The 22,559-nt window shown below is 41.8% G+C and overlaps 1 protein-coding gene across 2 annotated transcripts in view; it reads left to right on the top strand.

The window, feature by feature from the left end:
• The window catches only part of SNORC (secondary ossification center associated regulator of chondrocyte maturation), a 38,277-nt gene that overhangs the window by 9,960 nt on the left and 5,758 nt on the right, over positions 1-22,559 (top strand). Inside the window, exon 2 of one of the 2 annotated variants that reach the window (XM_089665970.1) lies at positions 20,966-21,136. In XM_089665970.1, coding sequence (XP_089522096.1) covers positions 20,966-21,136 — 171 coding nt within the window. Of the gene's footprint in view, positions 1-20,962; positions 21,137-22,559 lie in introns of both variants that reach the window. The other variant, XM_089665964.1, reaches the window with a different exon arrangement.

Raw genomic sequence — 22,559 nt, 5'->3', positions numbered from 1 at the left:
CAAGTGGGTCAGTTCAAGTGGCAGGAAAACACATGATCAGAAAACAGGCAAAAGATTGGTCCAGGTGGCAGGCAGAAACATTGTCAATAGACCAGGGTCAGTTCAGGCAGCCAGCAGAGGCAATGCTGCATTGGTAAGGCTGTGAGCAGGATCACTGTTGTTGGCTTCAGTTGTTTGATGACACTCGCATTGTTGTGGTTAGCGATCATAAACGTTGTTGGCTGCACTGGTCTGGTGACATTATGACTGCTGTGTGGTGGTAAACAGGAACACTGATGCTGGCTTACCCTGGTCTGGTGACACTGGCTGGTGTGACAGTGGTCAGGAACACTGTTGCTGGGTGTGCTAGTCTGGTGTCATTGTGACTGGTGTGACGGTGATCAGGGACACTGCAGCTGGCTGCACTGATATAGTAACACTGTTCTGGGGTGGTTAGTAATCAGGGACGCTGGCTGCGCTGGTATGGTGACCGTATGCTGGTGTTGGAAGCAATTGGCGCTTGACTGACTGCACTGGTGATACTGTACTAGGGGCCACACCTTTTTGGAAACAGTTTCCTCTCAAAGCTCAACAGTGTGAGAGGAAATAAGCACTGACTGCAATATGCATTCTTTGCTTACATGCGTGATTGGTAACAGCTATCACATGATACAGGGCCGAATACTGTACTGTTGAAACAGCAATCAGAGCTCGCTGCTAAAAACTGAGGGCGTGCACAAACTGCAAAAAGGGGAGGCCATATTAACCACTCAGCGACCGCCCTTTAGCAGGTATACTGCTACAGGGCGGCAGAGATGCACAAAATCACACACACATATATGTGTGTGTGTGTGTGATTTTGCATTTCTGGGTAGGGAACACGTGTGAGCCCTACCCGCACCGCCATCCGCGGCTGTCAATCACTGGGTCCCAGCCGGTGATTGCAGAGCTTCTCCGACGGGGAAGAGAACTGTATGCAAACAATACAGTGCACAGACAAAAGTAAAGCTGCACACAGTTAACCTTTTGATCGCCCCTCATGTTAACCCCTTCCTGCCCAGTGCCAGTGCTTTTTTTTTTTTTTTTTTTTTTTTTTTTTTTTGTATTGAGGTCACTGGGAATATCAGTGACAGCAAGTCAGTGCCCCCCCCCCAGTGTCAGAATGCCTGCCGCAGTCCCACTCTAAGTTGCTGATCGCCGCCATTACTAGTAATAAAAAATTCCAGTATCTGTACCACCATTTATAAACGCTTAAACTTTCACAACTTTCACGTAAACCATTTAATTTACACATATTGGGATTTTTTTTTTTTTTTTTTAGCAAAGACAGGTAGCAGAATACATTTTGGCCTAAATTTATGATGAAATTTAATTTTTTTTTTTTTTTTTACTGGACATGTTTTTATTAGCAAAAATATATTTTTTTTTTCAAAGTTGTCGCTGTTTCTTTTTTTCTATAGCACAAAAAATAAAAACCACACAGGTGATCAAATACTACCGAAAGAAAGCTCAATTTGTGGGGAAAAAGACATAAATTTAATTTGCGTGCAGCGCTGCATGACCGCGCAATTGTCAGTTAGAATAACTTAGTGCCGTAACGCAAAAAATGGCCTGGTCAGGAGGGGGGGGGGGGCAGTAAATCCTCAGGAGGGTAAGTGGTTAAAAGTGGTGCCCTCAGGAGACAGCTGTCTAGCCATTTCCCCACAATGGCCTGACAGAAAGTGGTTAATATATTAGACAATTTACTTTGTAAAGATTTTCCAGGTCTTTAGTAAATCAGCCAGTTTAAACTCTTGATCATGCTTGAGTGTCCAATGAAGAGCCAAATCAATAAAATGGATCTAAACCCAAACATTTTTTTTTTTTTTTTATCAGTCCTTGAATATGAAGTATCTGCATTTTCTTTTTTTCAGGCAGTATTTCAGCTAGTAATTTTCCTGTTGCTTGGTGGCTATGCTTACTATTCTGCTGTATCTTTGAGGGGGGCCATAGTTGCCACCCAGGCTGGACTTCAAGCATACTTTCCTCTTGTTCTCTCCATTACATGGAGTGATGGGATTAGAGGTGTATGCAAGAAATACATTTTCTGTATTTGTTGAAAATGTTTCATTTCCTTAACCACTTCAGGACCTTCCACTCACAATGTACTGTGGACGTTTGGCCTGTACAGGCACAGCAATGTACCTGTACGTCGTGGGCCTCTTCCAAGTAAAGAGTGCGCATGCCCCCCCTCCCGATGACTCCCGCTGTGATTTGACACAGTGGGGTTTTGTCAGCAGGTCCTGGCCAATGATTCATGATTGCGACCTGCTGATCAGCTGTATCAAATCACAGCCCAGAGTACTGTGTTGACAAGTCAACACAGAGCTATGTACAGAGGGAAAAATCGCTTAGTTTCTGCCCCCTGCAAAGCATGTAAAAAGCAGCACATTACACACACATTAAGACTTGTTAGGCACACGCTTAAAGCAGCACTACACTGCATCTGAGCAACCCAAACTAAACACACTATTTAATTAATTTTTAATATTCAAAGCAAACTCCCCTATTCATCCATGTCTCCATGCTTTAGTTTGCTGAGAAATCACATTGAAAAACACCCCCTTGCATTTCCGGCTGTGGACATCTTGATTAAGGGCAGTAGCATTTACTTCCTGGAATCCATATTCCCTAGGCATGCAGGCAGGAAGATGTGCTTAGCTAAAAAAAAACTCCCCTCTTGAAGTCTCCTGGGATGTATGACATAATTTGCCTAGGCATGGAAACCAGAAAATGACTGAAGAAATGTAAAAGAAAAAAAAAAAGTTTAAAATAAGTAAAATACTAATGCTAACAGCATAAGGATTTAAAAAATGCAGTGTTGATTGGAAGAGTGAAGTTCTGCTTTAACTCCTTGATTACCCTGAGATATTAACCCTTTCCCAGTCAGTGTCATTAGAACATGGACAATGTATATTCTTGTCATTGGTGTCAGTCATTTCCACTCAGTAGCAGATTGCCTGCCGCATTATCACAGTCCCACAATAAGTCACTGATCACTGCCATTACTAATATAAAATTCCAGTGTATATGTGTAGTTTGTAGATGCGATAACTTTTATACCATCCAATCAATATAAACGTATTGGGATTTTTTTACCAAAGATGTAGCAGCATCCATTTTGGACTAAATTTATGAAGAAATTTTATTTTTTATTGGTTGTGTTTTATAGCAGTAAAAAAATATAATAAAAACCCTGTGGTGATCAAATACCACCAGATTTGTATGGAAAAAATTATATACAGTAAATTTTGTTTGGTTACAGCATTGCATGACCACACAATTACCAGTTAAAGTAGTATTAAATAGGAAAAAATGTCTTCGTCATGAAGGGGGGTAAGACCTTTCGGAGCTAAAGTGGTTTTCAAGGATAAGTCCACTTTAAAAAAAATAAATAAATGCACGTGTTTGAAGGGAAAATAAATGTACTGGTGCTCTCACAGTTCATTGAGGACTACAAACCATATACCGTGGTGGCAAATGGTACTTGAAGTTCATTCATTCACAGATTCCTGTAAATGAATGAAGTGGCTGTGGGGGATTTAGTCTTCGGAAAGAACACTATCTCCCCCCCCCCCCCCCCCCCCCAGGGTTGCCTTTCCTTTCCATCTACATTGTACTTGGGGCTCTAGCCAGGACTTTCTTTAATATTGATTGGACTCTGGACAAACTTTTTTTTTCCCCCCTACTTTGTAACATACAACAAATGGCAGGTAGACCCAAGATCAGTTTACTACAAATTACGCAGTGATTGCAGTTGGGTGCAAAGGTTACAGCATATCATTGCTGCTCAGTGATGTTGCTAAAGGTTTTTTATTTTTTTTTTACACTTTGGAATAATTTCATGTACATATTTACCCATTCTCACATTTATTTTGATGGCACTGCAGTTATTTATACATACCCATCAGGATTTATACCAATCCTTATTGTTTTTAGCAGCCTAATAGACATAGTCATTTGTACATTGATTGATCAGGCTGTTACGCAAATGGCACTGCTTTGAAAGAGGACACTATTAAGCTCAGAATCCTCATGCAAAGAGTGGAGGTTTGGTTAGCCCTGGACTGAAAAGTCTGGGTGTGGGAGCCGTGAGTTGGGTAATCGAGCGGGCTGAATGAGGAAAAAACAAAATGAACAGATGCATTTGTAGCCTGAATGGAGAAATCTGTACTGCTGGCTATTGTAATAATCAGCTGCAGCACCCACCTTAAAAACCTAAACTACTGCTTGTGATTTGGATGCAGTTACTGTTTGGCTGGTAATTTTCCACCCAGCTCTTTTTTTTTTTTTTTTTTTTTTTATTATTCAGTTTTGTTGAGCTGGGTGGTGCTGACAGGGCAACATACATCTTGATTTTTTGTTTTGTTTTTTAGTCAAGCTACAATTAGTTTTTAAGGGTAATGAAAACTACATTACTGTAACATCTGCCAGAGGAAACTTAGCCAGATATTGCAATTTTTTCTATTCTGTCTCTGGAGCCCTGCTGTAATTGCAAAGCTATAAAGTGTTGATGCCCACAAGGCATCCCATTTCCCTTTTTTTTGTTCTCAAGGAACTAACAACCAGTGTGAGCAGGAGAACCCATACCTGCCGTATTTTGGTAGTTGTCCACACAGGTTCAGACTCCCTTGTAGCACGTTACCTTGGCTACCAACTGGTTCAATAAGGCAGGGAACCCCTTCTGTGCTCTCCTTGTCTGGAGTTACTTGGCTTGCTTCCCAAGATGTGTGTGGATCCAAGGAACTTTGTGGCACCACATTTCCAAGACAAGTATGTTGTTCTTTGTAGTTTCTGTTCATGTCCCCAAAAGTTGTGTTATGTTATGATGGGCAGCAGTGGTACTGCGTTTTAGTAGATGAGGACAGAGAGAAGAGTGGAGAAACTGGTTTTCAGCAGATGTCAATCCATTTAAATCCTATAGATAAGGGTCATCAGACCAGGTAGGTATTTTGCTACTTCGTGTAATCAGGTACTAACCGGGCTCTCTTGGCTAGGCAGCCTTGCATGCCCTACTGACAAATCTACGACAATAGAAGTGTCAGAAATCCAGTCCAAGCTATAGAATATCCTCTTCCAGGCTGCAAAATCCCACCACTATGACCACGTCAGATCTTATTCAAGAGCAAGCAGTCAACAAAGCTCTCCTGCCTGCTATTCATAGTCACCACACATTATCGGCCCAGGAGGGTGAAGCTGCCTTTACCAGAGGAACAGTGTGCCAGGAGTTTCTTACAGTGGTAGCCACAGTCATGGACACCAAGAGCATGGGATCAATATCTGCTCTTTGCCAGATGGTGGGAGAATGGTGGAATTTTCCTCCTGACTAGACCCTTCACATAAAGGAATCTTTTGGTTCTCAATGGTATCACATCTGTCTCCAGTTCAAAAGGATGTTGGTTCAGGTTATATCAAGATCAGTGGCCTCCAATAACGACAAGCCAATTGTGAATTGAATGCATTACAACACTTGCTACCAACTGCAGAGAGCCTCCAACAGCAGGTAGTAGATGAGCTTTCACTGGCAAGGAATATCACAAAGGAGAAGCTGGTAAGATATATACAGACTGCAGCTTCACCCCTAATAGGTCCTTTTTTTTTGGTTAGGCTTACCATGCATGCAAAAGAACAAGAGGAGCCAGAAGGGCTCTAGATGAAAAACTTGATGCAGCAAACCCAGGACAACACCATCAGTGGTACTCATTGCCAGCGGAGGAAGCCTAGTGTACAGATTGCAAGTTAGAGATTGCTCTAATTTTAATAAACATCCCTTTTCATTTTTCCATACTTAAGTATATCCTGTCAGGGCTTCTGGGTCAAGAAGTGTTTGCCCTAGCTTCTGAAGTTACCAGACTTGAAGTAGTTAGTGGATCTAAAGCTAAATCTATCTTTTTTTTTTTTTTTTAATTGCTGTTCGCTCTAGTTAGAGTGATGAGGGGTTAAAAAATAGGTCAGCTTTTATTGCTTTTTCCCCATAGGAGAGATTTGCCCTCCCTGTGTCCTGGGGGATCATTGTCACTGAAATGAAAAGTGATGGGAAATTAGAGCAGGAGGTGAAAGCAAAACCTCTTAGTTGCAGTTGTCTAGGATGGCACATCCCCTCACTTTGGAGAGATTTCGTCTCGCTACCTGTTGTTCTGTGAGACAGGATGTAAAAGGAAGTTTCCCAATGAGATGCAGACAAAAAAAAAAATTGATAGGGGTGTTAACCATTCTCTTGTCCATCCAATAATAAAAAAAAATAAACCTTAGGCTGTAGATACACTTTAAAATGAATGGAGCACCGTTCAACAACTTGGTGCAAACAATGGTACCTATCTGTACATGTGTGGTTTTAGGTGCCGTAAGACATGATGATTCAGCTCTTTGTGTAGGATGATGAGTACAGTACAGCTTCTGATGAAACGGGAGAAAAATCTAATCTTGTTATCTTACAAGGCAGCACTGGCGGTAAAGTGCCAGATTTGCCAGCAGCATGTGGAATGTGCTTGTCTGTGTGTGCTGCATTCACCGAAGCAATGTGAAGACAGTGACATTTTCACAGACGTGGGAGTGCTTCTAATCGCTGTTTATCTCTTGAGGCCATTAGATGCTGTGTTGATGTAAACACCTGTCTGTATAAACCATGCTGTCTGATGATGCAGTGTCCTCAGGAACATTGATTATAATAGGAACATCGTATCATGAGTACATTACTAACTTTCATAAAAGAAATTCAGTTAAACCAAAAATACAAGTTACAGATTTATCAGGTTTTGGTTTTTTTTTAAATCCAAACAACTTTTATTGTCAAGACGAGGAACAGAGTTTACAGAATCAACAATATTACTGTACCAGCAGAATGCAAGTAAAACAATGTGGATACGCAGATCCTGTAACATACAGAATAACTGAAGCAATGACCAATCATAGCAGGAGACAGATTTTTCAGTTTAAGTCCTCATATACACTGCTGCTCCTAAATGTGAGCTTAGGAGCTCTTGGCATTTTTTTGCCGAAGCTGAACTCCATCTAATAAAAGCTTATGTGTCCATGTACACATACAGTAGGCTTTTACCAGTGTTTAGGATCAGCAGACTTTAGGGGCAGTTAAACGTTCCTCTTATAGCCAAGTACAACAGTGATTATGTGTGGGGGGGGCGGGAAAAACCACAGTAAAATATGACAGAAAAATTCATGGTCTTCTCTCCAAAAAAAAAATTAAGTCTTTTACATTAAGGGCTTGTTTACACCATGATGCAGAGACGTCAGTTGTTCTGTAAGGGCACAGCAAAATCAATTGTTTTCAATCTGACCTGTTCACACCACAACACTAGTATCACATGCAGATATTGTTTTCTGCACATGAATCTGCAATGTGTATAAAATTAATTGAAGCGTGCATGAAAACTGATGTCTCTGGAAGTGAAATCTGCGCGTCAGTTTCCATAGTTTTTTCCGCATGTATGGTGTGAATGAGGTCTAAAGGTGTGTTCCCTGTCCTAATAGCCCTCTGTAATCCCCTGCACCACAACACTCACTGTCCCTGAAATTGATGTGTTGAAAACAGAAATGATGGTCAAGCATAAGGGTTTGTTTGGCTTTAACAAGGGCCAGTTTGTAATGGCTAGACTGTCAGAGCAACTCCAAAACTGAAGCTTTTGTGGGATGTTCCCAGTCTGCAGTGGTCAGGACCTAACAAAAGTGGACCACACAAGGAAAACCAGTGAACCGACAAAACGGTCATGCATGTGGGGAGTGAGGATTGACCTGTGACATCAAATCCAATAAAGGAGCTCAAATTCCTTTGAAAAAAAAAAAAAATCAATGCTTGTTCAATAGAAATGTGTCAGAATACACAGTGTGGCTAGTAGTCAACTGGGGAAAAGTCAGAACCTGTGAACGTTACCCTAGCTGAACCTGTGGTGCACATCCTTAAGTCCAAATCCTCCTTTTCCTGTTCGCAGACATCGCTGTCTTAGGTATTAAGCTGACTCCTCATATGTCTACGCACTCTAGGGATAACTATCCAGCACTTTTTGCTAAATTGCTTGAGGATGTACAGATATGAACTGATGCATCTTTCATGCTTGGGGAGGATTGCAACCATGAAAGTGACGTTCTTGCCCAAACTGTTGTATTATTTCCGAGCCCTCCCTATTTCTATTTCTTTGGAGGTAATCTGTAATTTTCAAGCGAAAATCTTTATCTAGGGTACTAAAGGTAGTCAACTGGACTGTGCCATGCTATATGCTCCTAGGGAAGTCGCAAGTTTGGGTGTTCTGGACTTTCAGAAATATATAGAAGCACAATTAACCCAACTCTGCCAATTACATTCATCATATTACTGACCAGGCTGGGTATCCCTGGAAGCCCTGGCATGCTTCCCAGTGGCTATGGACTTGGTCCTCTGGCTTTCCTCGAGGCATCACAGAGCTAGCTTGAGCCCAATGCTTTCTCATTCTCTTACCTATTGGGACTCCTCCTTCAAACAGTGGCCTCTTCACATATCCCTGTAGCCCCCCCCTTTTTTTTTTAATCCTTTGTTTCCCCTTGGTCTACAATCTCATCAATTTAGGTGGTGGATGAATAAAGTCCTATACCATATTGGACACTTTTATGAGTATACAGGAATACGCTCTTCCACATACTTTGTACAACGTTTGGAGAAGCCGTCTACTGAAAGCTTCCACCTACAGCAAATCCATAATTTCCATGTTCACTACAGAAATCGGGCTCCAACCTTGCCACACATATTGTGTTTGAAAATAGATGTCTGCAAGCCACTTTACAGCGTGGATGCATCAACATATTGTACAAACTATTTATTACCCCATCCGCCAAACTGTCCTATCCAATTAGCATGGGAAAAAGACCTTTGCATAGATCCTCATGGTGAGGAGTGGCGAGACTGGAATGCCTGTATTTACAAGGGCATCATGACTGTTGCTTTGATTGAGGCAGGCTATAAAGTCTACTCTAGATGGTATTTAGTGCCAGAGCACTTCTCCAACTTGTCCTCCAGGCTCCTCATCCGTCTGCTTTAAAGGTTGTGGACAGGTGGGAACAACTCACAAATGGTGGACCTGCCCTAAGGTCAGATCACTTTTGGATACATGTTCATTCATTGATACATTCAATCACCTTAGCCAATATCACTAAGGACACTCAGATTGCTTTGTTGAATAAAGCAGTGGATGATATCCCAAGAAACACACTTTATGTTCTTGGTAGTTAAAATAAAGATCACAACAGCTTGGAGGAACCCTGTGGTAGACCTGGCTTTTCTGAAGTGCAAGTTATCCTGGATTATGTTCAATGAAAAGGTTGTTAGTGTTTGAAGGATAAACAAACACTCCTTCGACAAGGTCTGGAGACTGAGTTTCTTACTTACAGGTGCTAGATGCTTGATGGATATGTAACTGATGGGCGTACTATTCCTGGACAGGCAAACTCTTTTCCTTTTACTACCTTTTCTTTTACTCTCCTCCTTTTCTTTTTTTTTTTTTCTCCACAAATTTTTAAAATTATTTTAGTCTTGATATAGAATTAAAGATACTAGGTTTGGATTGAACAGTACTTCAGTTCCAAAGTACCTCTGGTTGATACTTGATGCTGGTTATTATACCTTGGGAAGTCTTTTGCGCACAACTGTACTTATGCAGTATGTTATTTCTCTCTAGTCCAAATGTGTAATATTATCAAACTTATAAATAAAATCTTGCAAGCTGCTGTGGCAACCTATACAGTTAAAAGTGCCAAAAGGTGAAAATAATTCAATCAATAGATTGCTTACACCATACACATACCCATACAAATGTGTCATCAATATACAAATACAATAAACATATAAAAAAAATATAATCTCCAAAACTTATAAGTCTCTTCCAAAATTTGTATATCTCTTTTTTTTAAATTATTAAAGTTAAAACATAGTGTCCATAGTTCATCCATGACCATACACTCCTTCAAAGTATTGTGGACATATCGACTAGTCCTTGGTTCACCTCTAATGTGTTGTCATAGCAACCATACGTGCGCCTTCAACAGTTGTGCTCTCACCTGGTAAATATGAACACTTCTTTGGTGATCTTCATCCATTGGTCTGTGTACCATAAGAAATAATCAGAACATAGTGCCTTATCCTCTTTTAAAACATTTATTAGTACACTATAATGCACTCACATGTAAATGCTGTAAAAAGCCCTGTTAAAATACTCCACACATTCGCTAGTGTTTCAGTAGTATATACTTGCTAGTATCTGTCTCCTTCCGCATGAGCATTGTGACGTCAGAGCCCCCTCCCCTAAACGGTCCTTTTTTAGGTTGGAATCCTAAAGAACTTTAAAAAATTCAGAAACCACTTAGCAACCAGCACTTCCTGGCTTATTTTGAGGACACAGAAATCTTGTGTCCCCACTCATTTGGAAGAGAAATTTCCTGTTTGAAAAGTCGCACATGTGCGTTTTTTAATTTTAATAATTTTTTTGGAAGCGATATACAAATTTTGGAAGAGACATAAGTTTTGGAGATTATATATATATTTTGTTATGTTTATTAGTGGAGAGCGACAATATTTTCTTTTGAGTATTATCAGACTTGTTTTTCCAAACGATGGCTATTTCTGCTCACCCTTTTCTTGAAAGTTATGCAAATGATTTGTGTGCTGTATCCTCAGATGTTTTTAATGTCCTTTGTACACTAATATATTGGCTACCTCTTTGCCTTGATTGACCCATGATGCTGTGATATGACTGGTTCTGAACCTTGTAATTATTTCCCTTTGGAAAATGAATAAAAACAGAATACACAGTGCATCACATTTTGTTGTGTATGGGGTTCCGTAGCCACAGACAAGTCGGGGTGCCCATGCTAACCAGTGTCCACAGCCAAAAGCACATACAATGGGCATGTGAGCTAAGACAGGTCATTTGTACCCTTTTTGGTTTATTCGTGTGTGTTTTCTCTCTATTTAATTTTTGTTTTGTTTGGGGCACTCCATTAAAGCTCTTGGGTATGCAATGGCGTATCCCTGGGGACTGGTAGTTCCCTTGTGTGTACCCCAAGTATGTTATAAATGATGCACTTAACTTTTATACTTGTTGGAATGTGAATTTCATGGGTGCTGAACTACATATTGTAATTGATGCTGCGGGTATGTCAACTCCCTTTTATGTGCCCTATTATATTTTTTTCTTCTTATTATTGCTTTGTACTTGGAAACTTATAAATAGATTATAAAAAAAAAAAAATTCGAGAGGTTTGAGGAACACAATGAGTTTGAGGTGTTGACTCTAAATGCTGCAGATCTCAGTCCAACCGAACAGCTGTTGGATGTACTGGAAAAACAAGTCTGATCCATGGAGGCCCCACCTTGCAACTTGCATGATTTGAAGGATCTGCTACTGACGGCTTGGTGCCAGATGCCACAGCTTACCTCCAGGGGTCTAGTGGAGTCCATGCCTCGACGAGTTATGGTGGGTAGCCGTAATGTTATGGCTGATCAGTGTAAATTCTACTCGTGTATGGCCACCTAAAGTATCATTAAACATTGTCAGTACATACACGCTTGATGTGCTTTATCTGGGGCAGCAAAAAACTGCATTTCTAGTCAGATGCTATATCAAACCAGAACTAATTGTGTTCTAGGAATTCCTTGCTTTGTGGGATACTACAATGCGGCCCAACTGATCCAATTAACACGCTAGTCAAGAGATCCCACTGTAGGTAGATGTTGAGGCCCATGATTTTGCACTGCTATCCAGCCATAATATTTCCTATGGCTTTCCTCGTGACAGGCAGGACTTGACAAACCCAATTATGCAACAATCCCTACACCTTTTGGAATAGTAAGAAATACTCTGGCAGCCTTTTGTCCCCCTATCCCCCACTCTTCTCAGTCATCCATAATCCTTACTTTCATCCTGGCTCTGCTTCTCCTGGAACTTTTCGTAGCTGGATTGCCTCAAAGGTGACCTGTTTCCACTCTGTTGACCCCGAGAGGCTTTAAGACTTTTGCAGACCTACAATGCTCACAACATCTCCCACAATCTGAGTTATTCAGATATCTACAAGTAAAATGCGATGTCCTTTCTACGGTACATTTAGATGGTGGACTCTTGACCTTAACACCCTTTGAATCCATATGCAAAAATGACTCCCACTCAGTGGGTCTGATCTCTCTCCTTTACAATCTCCTAACAGCCAAAAGAACACCATCTTTTAAATTATGTCTCGAAATGGGAATGGATATCAATGGGACCAGATCTACGTGATACCTTTTCATACAAGTACATGGTACAGCAGGCACTTATCAGGAATATGATATACTGGGTTTACATATTGTTTAAGTAAGTTAAAGACCTCTTCAGGTTTTTGTGGTTGTTGCTGCCTATGTCTAGTTGAGATTTTCATTCACTTCCTGTCCCAGAGACAGTAAAAGGAAGTTTGACAGATGTCACTGAAATACTGTAGGTGTTCCCATTGGAAGACTTTCAGTAAACCCCTGTTGTGGTGACAACCATAATATTTTGGATTTTCTAAAATTCATGTCCCAAAGGCAATAGTCAGCAGGATAAATATAGAGTATGAATCTTCCCCAAGGGTAACCAGCAATTAAAACCCGACAGAAATTCTAAACTTTCCATTCTCCCATCTAAAACTAAAAAATAGATTTTTCCTATAGATACACTTTAAGGTATAGAAAAACTTTGACGATTGTTCTATATAAAGCATGTATCTTGCACATTTAAGTAGGTAATGCATTTTATTTGCGCAATATAAATCACATCCTTGGTCTGTATTATTTTGCTTTGCTTTAAATGAAAATTAACTATTGAGTTGGCTTTAGAGTATTATTAAACTTTAAGTCATTTCATGGTTTTTCAATAAAGGGTCAATAAAAATGGGTTCTGATGAAGAAGTGCATCAGTTCCTTACTTCTTATATTGCCTGGTGACTCTATCAAAGAGATTTCTGTGCAAAGTATTCCAGAACGTTCTCCAGCTGCTAGCTGGAAATGAACAATCCAACAGGTCGAATGAGACTACACTGTATTGGCCGACTCTCAGACCTGGAATTCAGCTGTAGAGATCCTGCTGCCTGGTCCCTGAAAGTATTAGAAGCCAGTGGATGATTCCATTGTAGTATTTCTGCATGGTTGCAGTTTCTCACTGTCAGAAGTCTATCAGGTTACAGTGCAGCCTCTAATGTGGTTTATTCACTGACCAAGTTTTAAGTATAACTAAAGACAAAACTTTTTATTGCTGCCTATGCTGTTAGGGAGATTCATCCTATTTTCCCTGTTTACTGTTCCCATCCAGAGTGAAAGTGAAAAAAAATATATCACAAATTTTGGGTTGTCACCAGAACAGGAACAGAGCAGAAATCTTCCAATGGGGACACTAGTTCTGATGTCTATAATACTATATATATATATATTAATAATAATATGCCAGGTTATATAGCTGCAGTACTGTTTGTAGGCTTTAGGTGGCAATAAAGAGCCACCAAAAACAATAGACAGATTATGTCACTTGTACAGCATAGTCCCAATTGCACTAAGTGGCAATCTTTGTATGGCAAGCACTAATGAAGCGAAGAGTTGTAATAAAAAAAAAAAGGTATAGAACATTTTCAAATATGTTTGGTTACTAAACAGCCATATGATATTTTGGAAAAAGAGTAAGCATTTCAAAAAAAGCATTAAAGCTAATATACACTATGTTGCTAAAAGTATTGGGACACCCAAATCATTGGATTCAGGTGTTCCAATCACCTCCATGGCCACAGGTGTATAAAAGCAAGCAGAAAATTCAAGCGTGGTAACATGATAGGTTTCCACCTGTACAATAAGTCCATCCGTGAAATGTCCTAGCTACTAAATATTCCACGGTCAACTGTTAGTGGTATTATAACAAAGTGGAAGCAACTGGGAACAACAGCAACTCAGCCACGAAGTGGTAGGCCACATAAAATGACAGAGCGGGGTCAGAGCATGCTGAAGCTCACAGTGTGCAGAAGTCACCAACTGTCTGCAGGGTCAGTAGCAAAAGACCTCCAAACTTCATGTAGCCTTCAGATTAGCACAACAACAGTGCATAGCAAGCTTCATGGAATGGGTTTCCATGGCCGAGCAGCTGCATCCAAACCTTACATCACCAAGTGCAATGCAAAGCATCGGATGCAGTGGTGTAAAGCACGCCGCCACGGGACTCTAGAGCAGTGGAGATGTGTTCTCTGGAGCGACGAATCACGCTTCTCTGTCAGGCAATCTGATGGACGTGTCTGGGTTTGGCAGTTGCCAGGAGAACGGTACTTGCCTGACTGCATTGTGCCAAGTGTAAAGTTTGGTGGAGGGGGGATAATGGTGTGAGGTTGTTTCTCAGGGGTTGGACTTGGCCCCTTAGTTCTATTGAAGGGAATGCTTAATGTGTCAGCATACCAAGACATTTTGGACATTTCTTGCTCCCAACTTTGTGGGAATGATTTGGGGATGGCCCCTTCCTGTTCCAACATGACTGCACACCAGTGCACAAAGCAAGTTCCTTAAAGACATGGATGAGCGAGTTTGGGGTGGAGGAACTTGACTGGCCTGCACAGAGTCCTGACCTCAACTCGATAGAACACCTTTGGGATGAATTAGAGCGGAGACTGCGAGCCAGACCTTCTCGTCCAACATCGGTGCCAGACCTCACAAATGTGCTTCTGGATGAAATGTCAACTATTCCCATAGACACACTTCTAAACCTTGTGGACAGCCTTCCCAGAAGAGTTGAAGCTGTTATAGCTGCAAAGGGTGTGCCAACTCAATATTGAACCCTACAGACTAAGACTGGGATGCCATTAAAGTTCATGTGCGTGTAAAGGCAGGTGTCCCAATACTTTTGGCAATATAGTGTAGAATTGACTCATCCTGGCGCACATAACACTAATATAAAGAAAAGACTCTCCATAAGGACTTTCCTACCATCTCTGATGACAGGGTTACAGATCTAAATCTAGGCGTACATCTCCGTTTCTAAGCAGGGATGAGCAGAGTGAATTTGTCGAAATTAATTTAGCCATAAATTACCAATTTGGCTGTGTGTTTTTTTGTTCAGCCTGCTGAAAAAAATAGACACATATTCCACCAAATTCATTGAGCATTTGTGACTAGTTTTTAAATGGGCCATGTCTACATTGTACCTCAATGAATGCGCCAAATTCAAAATTATTATTATTATACAGTATTTATAAAGTGTCAATAGTTCGCTCAGCGCTGTACATTACAGAGGGGGACAGAACATGTGACAGAACAATAACAATACAATGCAAAACATGAGGGGATTGAGGGCCCTGCTCTTTTGAGCTTACAATCTAGGAGGGAGGGGATAGTGGCACAGGAGGAGATAGCTGTGGGGGATGGAGTGGTAGGAAGAGTGGAGGAGGTCGGCAAGTTAGCAGGGGGTGGGGTAGGCTTCCCTGAAGAGATGGGTTTTCAGGGTGCGCCTAAAGGAGAGGAGAGTAGGTGATAACCTGATGGGTTGGGGCAGGGAGTTCCAGAGGATGGGTGACACCCTGGAGAAGTCCTGGAGGCGGGCATGGGAGGAGGAGACCAGGGAACTAGAGAGAAGGAGGTCTTGTGAGGAGTGGAGTGTGCGTGCTGGGCGGTACTTGGATATTAGGTCAGAGATGTAGTTCAGGGCAGTATGGTGGACGGCTTTGTACGTCAGTGTTAGGATTTTGAATTTGATCCGTTGCGCAATCGGAAGCCAAGGGAGGGATTGGCAGAGGGGGTGGCGGGGATGGAGCGGTTGGAAAGGTGAATGAGTCTGGCAGCCGTATTCAGGATCCACTGAAGCGGGGATAGCCAGCGGCGAGGCAGGCCAGTGAGGAGGGAGTTGCAGTAGTCGAGTCGTGATATGATGAGGGAGTGGATGAGTTGTTTAGTGGTTTCTGGGGTTAGGAACGTGCGTATTTTGGCGATGTTGCGGAGGTGGAGTCTGCACAAGTTTGTTAAAGATTGGACTTGGGGCTGAAAGGATAGGTTGGAGTCCAGAATGACACCAAGTACTCTGGCCTGCAGGGCGGGTTTGATGGTGGCGTTGTTCGATGTGATAGAGAAGTCAATGGGGGGTGGTGTCCGGGCTGGGGGGAAGACAAGAAACTCGGTTTTGGAGAGGTTCAATTTAAGGAAGTGGAGCGACATCCAGTCTATGTCGCTCAGTAGGTGTGTGATTCGGGCTGAGACCAAGGGGGTGAGGTGGGGGGTTGAGAGATAGATTTGTGTGTCGTCGGCATAGAGGTGCTAGTTGAAGCCGTGAGAGTGTATGAGTTGACCAAGGGAGGAGGTATATATGGAGAAGAGAAGGGGCCCGAGGACAGAGCCTTGAGGGACCCCAACAGAGAGGGGGAGTGAGGGGGAGGTGGTAGCATTATAGGTAACGCTGAAGGAGCGTTGTGACAGGTAGGATGAGAGCCAGGAGAGAGCAGAATCTCTGAGGCCGAGGGAGTGTACTTTTTTGAGGAGGAGGGGGTGGTCGACTGTCGAAGGCCGCAGAGAGGTCAAGGAGTAGGAGCACTGAATAGTGGCCATTAGCTTTGGCGGTTAGCAGGTCGTTGGAAAGTTTGAGTAGGGCAGTTTCGGTGGAGTGTAGGGAAAATAAAGTTCATATTTTACAAAAGTGGAATTGATTAAGAACAACTCTTTTGGTCACAGAGAGAGAAGCAGGCAGAGACAAATTGCAGAAGTCTCTTATGTGTATTCAAAAAAGAGGCACAGCATGTGTCGAATTAAAGTACAAATTCTGGACAGATACATGAATTTGGCGCACTTTGCACCAGTTTTTATGAATGCCAAAAATTGTATTCTGGCAAGGGGCACTTTTAGAATACCCCGATCAGTGGCTGCAGCCTGGGAGACACCTTGCTGATGCAGAATAACTACCTTGTAGTTTGTTGCTTTTCTCAGTCTTGCCATGGTGTATTACCTGTGAAATTAAACTGCTTTCCACAGCCTTGCAGAGTTTGACTGTTCCTCACCCAGTTTTAAGCCTCCTACTCCGCTCTTATATACAGGTGAAACTCGAAAAATTAGAATATCGTGCAAAAGTTCATACTCCTGGCTCTTGTCCTACCTATCACAACGCTCCTTCAGCGTTACCTATAACGCTACCACCTCCCCCTCACTCCCCCTCTCTGTTGGGGTCCCTCAAGGCTCTGCCCTTGGGCCTCTTCTCTTCTCCATCTACACCTCCTCCCTTGGCCATCTCATACACTCTCACGGCTTCAACTACCACCTCTATGCCGACGACACGCAAATCTATCTCTCGACCCCTTGCCTCACCCCCTCAGTCTCTGCCCGAATCACAAGCCTACTGAATGGCATATCAGATTGGATGTCGCTCCACTTCCTTAAACTGAACCTATCAAAAACCAAGTTCCTAGTCTTCCTCCCAGCCCGCACACCACCCCCCACTGACTTTTTCATCACGTCCAACAATGCCACCATCAGACCCGCCCCGCAGGCCAGAGTACTTGGTGTCATTCTGGACTCCAACCTATCCTTCCAACCCCAAGTCCAATCACTAACAAACTCATGCAGACTCCACCTCCGCAACATCGCCAAAATCCGCACGTTCCTAACCCCAGAAACCACTAAACAGCTCATCCACTACCTCATCATATCACGACTCGAATACTGCAACTCCCTCCTCACTGGCCTGCCTCGCCGCTGGCTATCCCCGCTTCAGTCGATCCTGAATACGGCAGCCAGACTCATCCACCTTACCAACTGCTCCGTTTCCGCCACCCCCCTCTGCCAATCCCTCCCTTGGCTTCCGATTGCCCAATGGATCAAAGTCAAAATCCTAACACTGACGTACAAAGCTGTCCACCATACTGCCCCAAATTACATCACCAACCTAATATCCAAGTACCACCCTACACGCACTCTCCACTCCTCACAAGACCTCCTTCTCTCTAGTTCCCTAGTCTTCTCCTCCCATGTCCGCCTCCAGGACTTCTTCAGGGCGTCACCCATACTCTGGAACTCCCTACCCCAATCCATCAGACTATCACCTACTCTCCTTTAGGCGCACCCTGAAAACCCATCTCTTCAGGATAGCCTACCCCACCCCCTGCTAATTCCTGACCTCCTCCACTCTTCCTACCACTCCATCCCCCACAGCTATCTCCTCCTGTGCCACCATCCCCTCCCTCCTAGATTGTAAGCTCCAAGGAGTAGGGCCCTCGAACCCCTCGTGTATCGCATTGTATTGTTATTGTACTGTCGCATGTTCTGTCTCCCATTGTAATGTACAGCGCTGAGCGAACTGTTGGCACTTTATAAATACTGTATAATAATAAAAAAAATGCTCATTGAATTTGGTGGAATATGTGTCTATTTTTTTCAGCAGGCTGAACAAAAAAACACACAGCCAAATTGGTAATTTATGGGTACATTAATTTCAACAAATTCACTCTGCTCATCCCTGCTTAGAAACGGAGATGTACACCTAGATTTAGATCTGTAACCCTGTCATCAGAGATGGTAGGAAAGTCCTTACGGAGAGTATTTTTCTTTAAAATATCAGTGTTATGTGAACCAGGATGAGTCAGTTATACACTATATTGCCAAAAGTATAGGGACGCCGGCTTTTACACGCACATGAACTGTAATGGCATCCCAGTCTTAGTCTGTAGGGTTCAATATTGAGTTGGCCCACATATATTCGTTTCACCTTTTAAGTTGCATTATTGAAATAATTGAACTTTTGCATGATATTCTAATTATTTGAGTTTCACCTGTACATATACTGTATATTAGTGCTATGTGGCTAAACCTTGCTTTTGAATGTGCCAATTAGCCCAATGTCCGTCATCACTGGCTAGGCGCAATGGCTGTTATGTGCCCCAAGAGTTCCCCAAACCTGGGTGCTGCACCATATGAGTGCTTTATCAAATGATCAGTGCTGGCAAAAAATGCAGTTAACTGTACAGGCAAAGGCCATTACTTTGCTGCTGTTCCCATCAAGCACAAGACTACTATACCAAATGATAAATCCAGCCTTGGCGGTATAGAAATACTTTTTTTAAACGTCATTATTAAAGACATCACCCAGCACATGTCATGTCTTTGACAGTCTATGGAGAGAAAGCTTGTAATGCATAGTGGGATGTACTGACAGAGTTTCTCTGAAACCACCACGTTATACCAGAAATCTGACAAGTGTCAGACATTCTACTTTGAGGGACTTCTGGAGTATTCAAGTAAGTGCTGCTATAATATTTTTAAGAGGGTGGTGAGAAGTGAAATAAGTGTATATAACTTGCGAGCCAAAAACAACAAGCTTCTATGGATCGCTAACATTCAACACATACTCCAACTGTGCAATTAATCCATATATCAGTAAATGTTGTGCTCCCAACTACCAAGATAAAATATATAATGAGTGACTACAATCAAAAACTAATTAATCAGAATAAATAATGACAGATAATTAAATACAAATTGTGTGATCGTGATTTAAAAAAGAAGAATCAAAATAATAGTCCCATTATTCAAATAATAGTCCAATAATAGTGATCAAAAACATCAAATAGTGACTTTCCGTGAATCCTTCAATCAATTAAGATGTACGCTCACCTCCTTCTATGTCTAATAAATAGGCTTGATCCACTTTTGGTTCACATATTGTGGAACCTGCCAAAATTGCTGCAGTGTAGGATGGATGTAGGGTACTTCCAGGGGCGGACTGACAATTTGGAAACTCGGGCACTGCCCGAGGGCCCGGGTCAGTAGGGGGCCCCATGAGATACCCCTGGTACCTTTTTCATAGGCTTTTTTGAGTTTGGGCAAGGACACAGGGGCCCCATTATCCCCTATTGCCCGGGGGCCCCATGAGTTGTCAGTCCGCCCCTGGGTACTTCCTATAGACACCACAATGCTTTCCCCTTTGTGTGCTGGATATCCATGCAGGGATTTCTCCCTCCTTCAGCTGCTCAAAAAATCCCTTGCATACTCCTCCCAATCTCCAAACCTCAAATGCAACCTTTCTTCTGGCCTCTTCTCCCTTCAGCCCCGTTCCTGACCACAGACCAGCTTCAGCAGCCTTATTATTGTCTAATAGAAGGAGGTGAGTGTACATCTTAATTGAAGGATTCACGGAAAGTCACTATTTGATGTTTTTGATCACTTCATCACTATTATTGGACTATTATTTGAATAATGGGACTATTATTTTGATCTTTTTTAAATCACGATCACACAATTTGTATTTAATTATCTGTCAATATTTATTCTAATTAATTAGTTTTTGATTGTAGTCATTATATATTTTATCTTGGGTGGTGAGAAGTGGCCATGCTTAGGATTTAATTTTACTTCTCATCTTGATTTATTTTTTTCAGATAGAATAGAAAAAAAAAACCCCAAATATTCTATGTAGCTATATCATTGTGGAATGGTGTTCAAATATAAATATAGTTGTACCAAAGAAAGATATGCAAATAAACTCGTAATCCAAATTTTTACATAACTTGTTTAATGTTACTGTGCCGAAGGTTTTCTGCATTTCTAACCCGTATCAGAATTGTAGGTAATGTGTCATTTTTATCAACGTACAAAAGTGCCTAAACCTGTCTGTGTATCATACAATACAAGGGTGGTAGAATTTGTAAGACAAGTCATGGAGAACAGAAATATACTGTAGATAGTAATACTTAAAATATATAAGGATGGGGTTGAAAGTTAGGGAAAAGTGAAAAGGGGTGGGGAGGGGTTAGGATATCACCCCCATCTCTTAGGATATAGTTTAATGCATGTGTGTGACTTTTGGTCTGCATATAAACCCTACTTTCACAGATAATTTGTTTCTAAGCTTGAGATGGGGTTGGTGTATATGGTTTAAGGTAGGTAATTATTGATGTATTGCATGTACCCACTTCCCTGTGTCATGATCCCATTTTGTTTGATTTGGAACAGTAGGTTATCCCCAAGCAGCAGCACCCACAGTGTGGCAGGAGCTTCCGGAGCTTCCATCAGGAGCAGAACCCATTGAGACCACACCATCTGTGCACTTCTCTGATGTTACTGGGGTTCCCCCTGATGCCTCTGAGCCAGACCCCACATTTGAGGATCCTCTGGGTAACAGTGATGGTATGTGACATCTTTATATAATGTGTCTGTTGAACACTTTCCTGTCTAAATAACTGTCTGCATTGTCCATAACATCCAGATAGATTCCCTCTCCTCTCACACTACACTGCAGGAAGGAATGCTGGTGGTTTAGGGAAGAAGAACAGTTCTCCCACAAACACAGGGTCGTTTTTGATTTTGTGCTGAAGACTAAGTACTCTCTGCTATTTATTCAAATAAGCTCTTTTGTTAATGGAAGAACTTTTACAGTAGTAAATGGGGGGACTCCAACTTAAAGGACCACCAAACCAAAGATAAAAAAAAGCTTTCTTTAAAATAACTAAAAAGAACATTTAAAACTGTAAAAGTATTAACAGCTATACGAAACATGACATGGCTCGCACATCTGAAACTTTGTATCAGGAGGTCGGTCAGTGGACATCCAAAACATCAACAGATTAGTTTAATCACTTGCCCTCCAGAGGATTTACCCCCCTTCCTGACCAGGCCATTTTTTGTGATACGGTGCTGCGTTACTTTTACTGACAATTGCGCGGTCATGCAACACTGCACCCAAATACAATTTATATCCTTTTTTCCCACAAATGGAGTTTTCTTTTGGTGGTATTTGATCACCTGTGCGTTTTTAATGTTTTGCACTATAAACAAAAAAAGACTGACAATTTTGAGAAAAAAAAACAATATTGTTTACTTTTTGCTATTAAACATATCCAGTAAAAAAAAATTTAGAAAACATTTCATCAGAAATTTAGGCCAAAATATATTCTGCTATATTTTTCTAAAAAAAAATCCCAATACATGTAAATTAATTGGTTTGGATGAAAGTTATAGCATTTACAAATGGTAGTATAGATACTGGAATTTTTTTTTATACTAGTTATGGCAGCGATGAGCGACTTATAGCGGGACTGCGGCGGGCATTCTGACACTGGGGGGAACTGGCTGTCACTGACATTCCCAGTGACACTAATACAGTGTTCAGTGCTAAAATAAAAAGCATTGACACTACTGACACTGGGCAGGAAGGGGTTAACATCTGGAGCGATAAAAGTGTTAACTGTGTGCAGTGTGCTGTTTTACTATTATGTATGTGTGTGTTGTACTGTGTAAGCACATTGTTTTGTATTGCTATGCAGAGCCATACAAAGCAGCATGCTGGAGCTGACGGGAGAGATCTGTATTGTTTTCATACAGACCTGACTCCCGTCAGTGATACTCGGCGATCGCTGGGTGATCAACCCGGTGATCAACAGCTGAAGCCTCAAATGGTGGGTTGGGCACGCGCCCCCTACCCAGAAATGCAAAATCACATATATACAGGTGTACCTCGGTTTACAAACACCTCTGTTAATATAATTTTCGGTTTACGAATGAAAATCCATTGAAAATAATGCCTCGGTTTACAAATTTTTTACTAATTTGT

Source organism: Staurois parvus, unplaced genomic scaffold (genome assembly GCF_062004578.1).
Source record: "Staurois parvus isolate SC_StPar_1 unplaced genomic scaffold, SC_StPar_1.0 ptg000049l, whole genome shotgun sequence".
NCBI classification, from domain to species: Eukaryota; Metazoa; Chordata; class Amphibia; order Anura; family Ranidae; genus Staurois; species Staurois parvus.
This window is presented reverse-complemented; position numbering and strand designations above follow the sequence as displayed.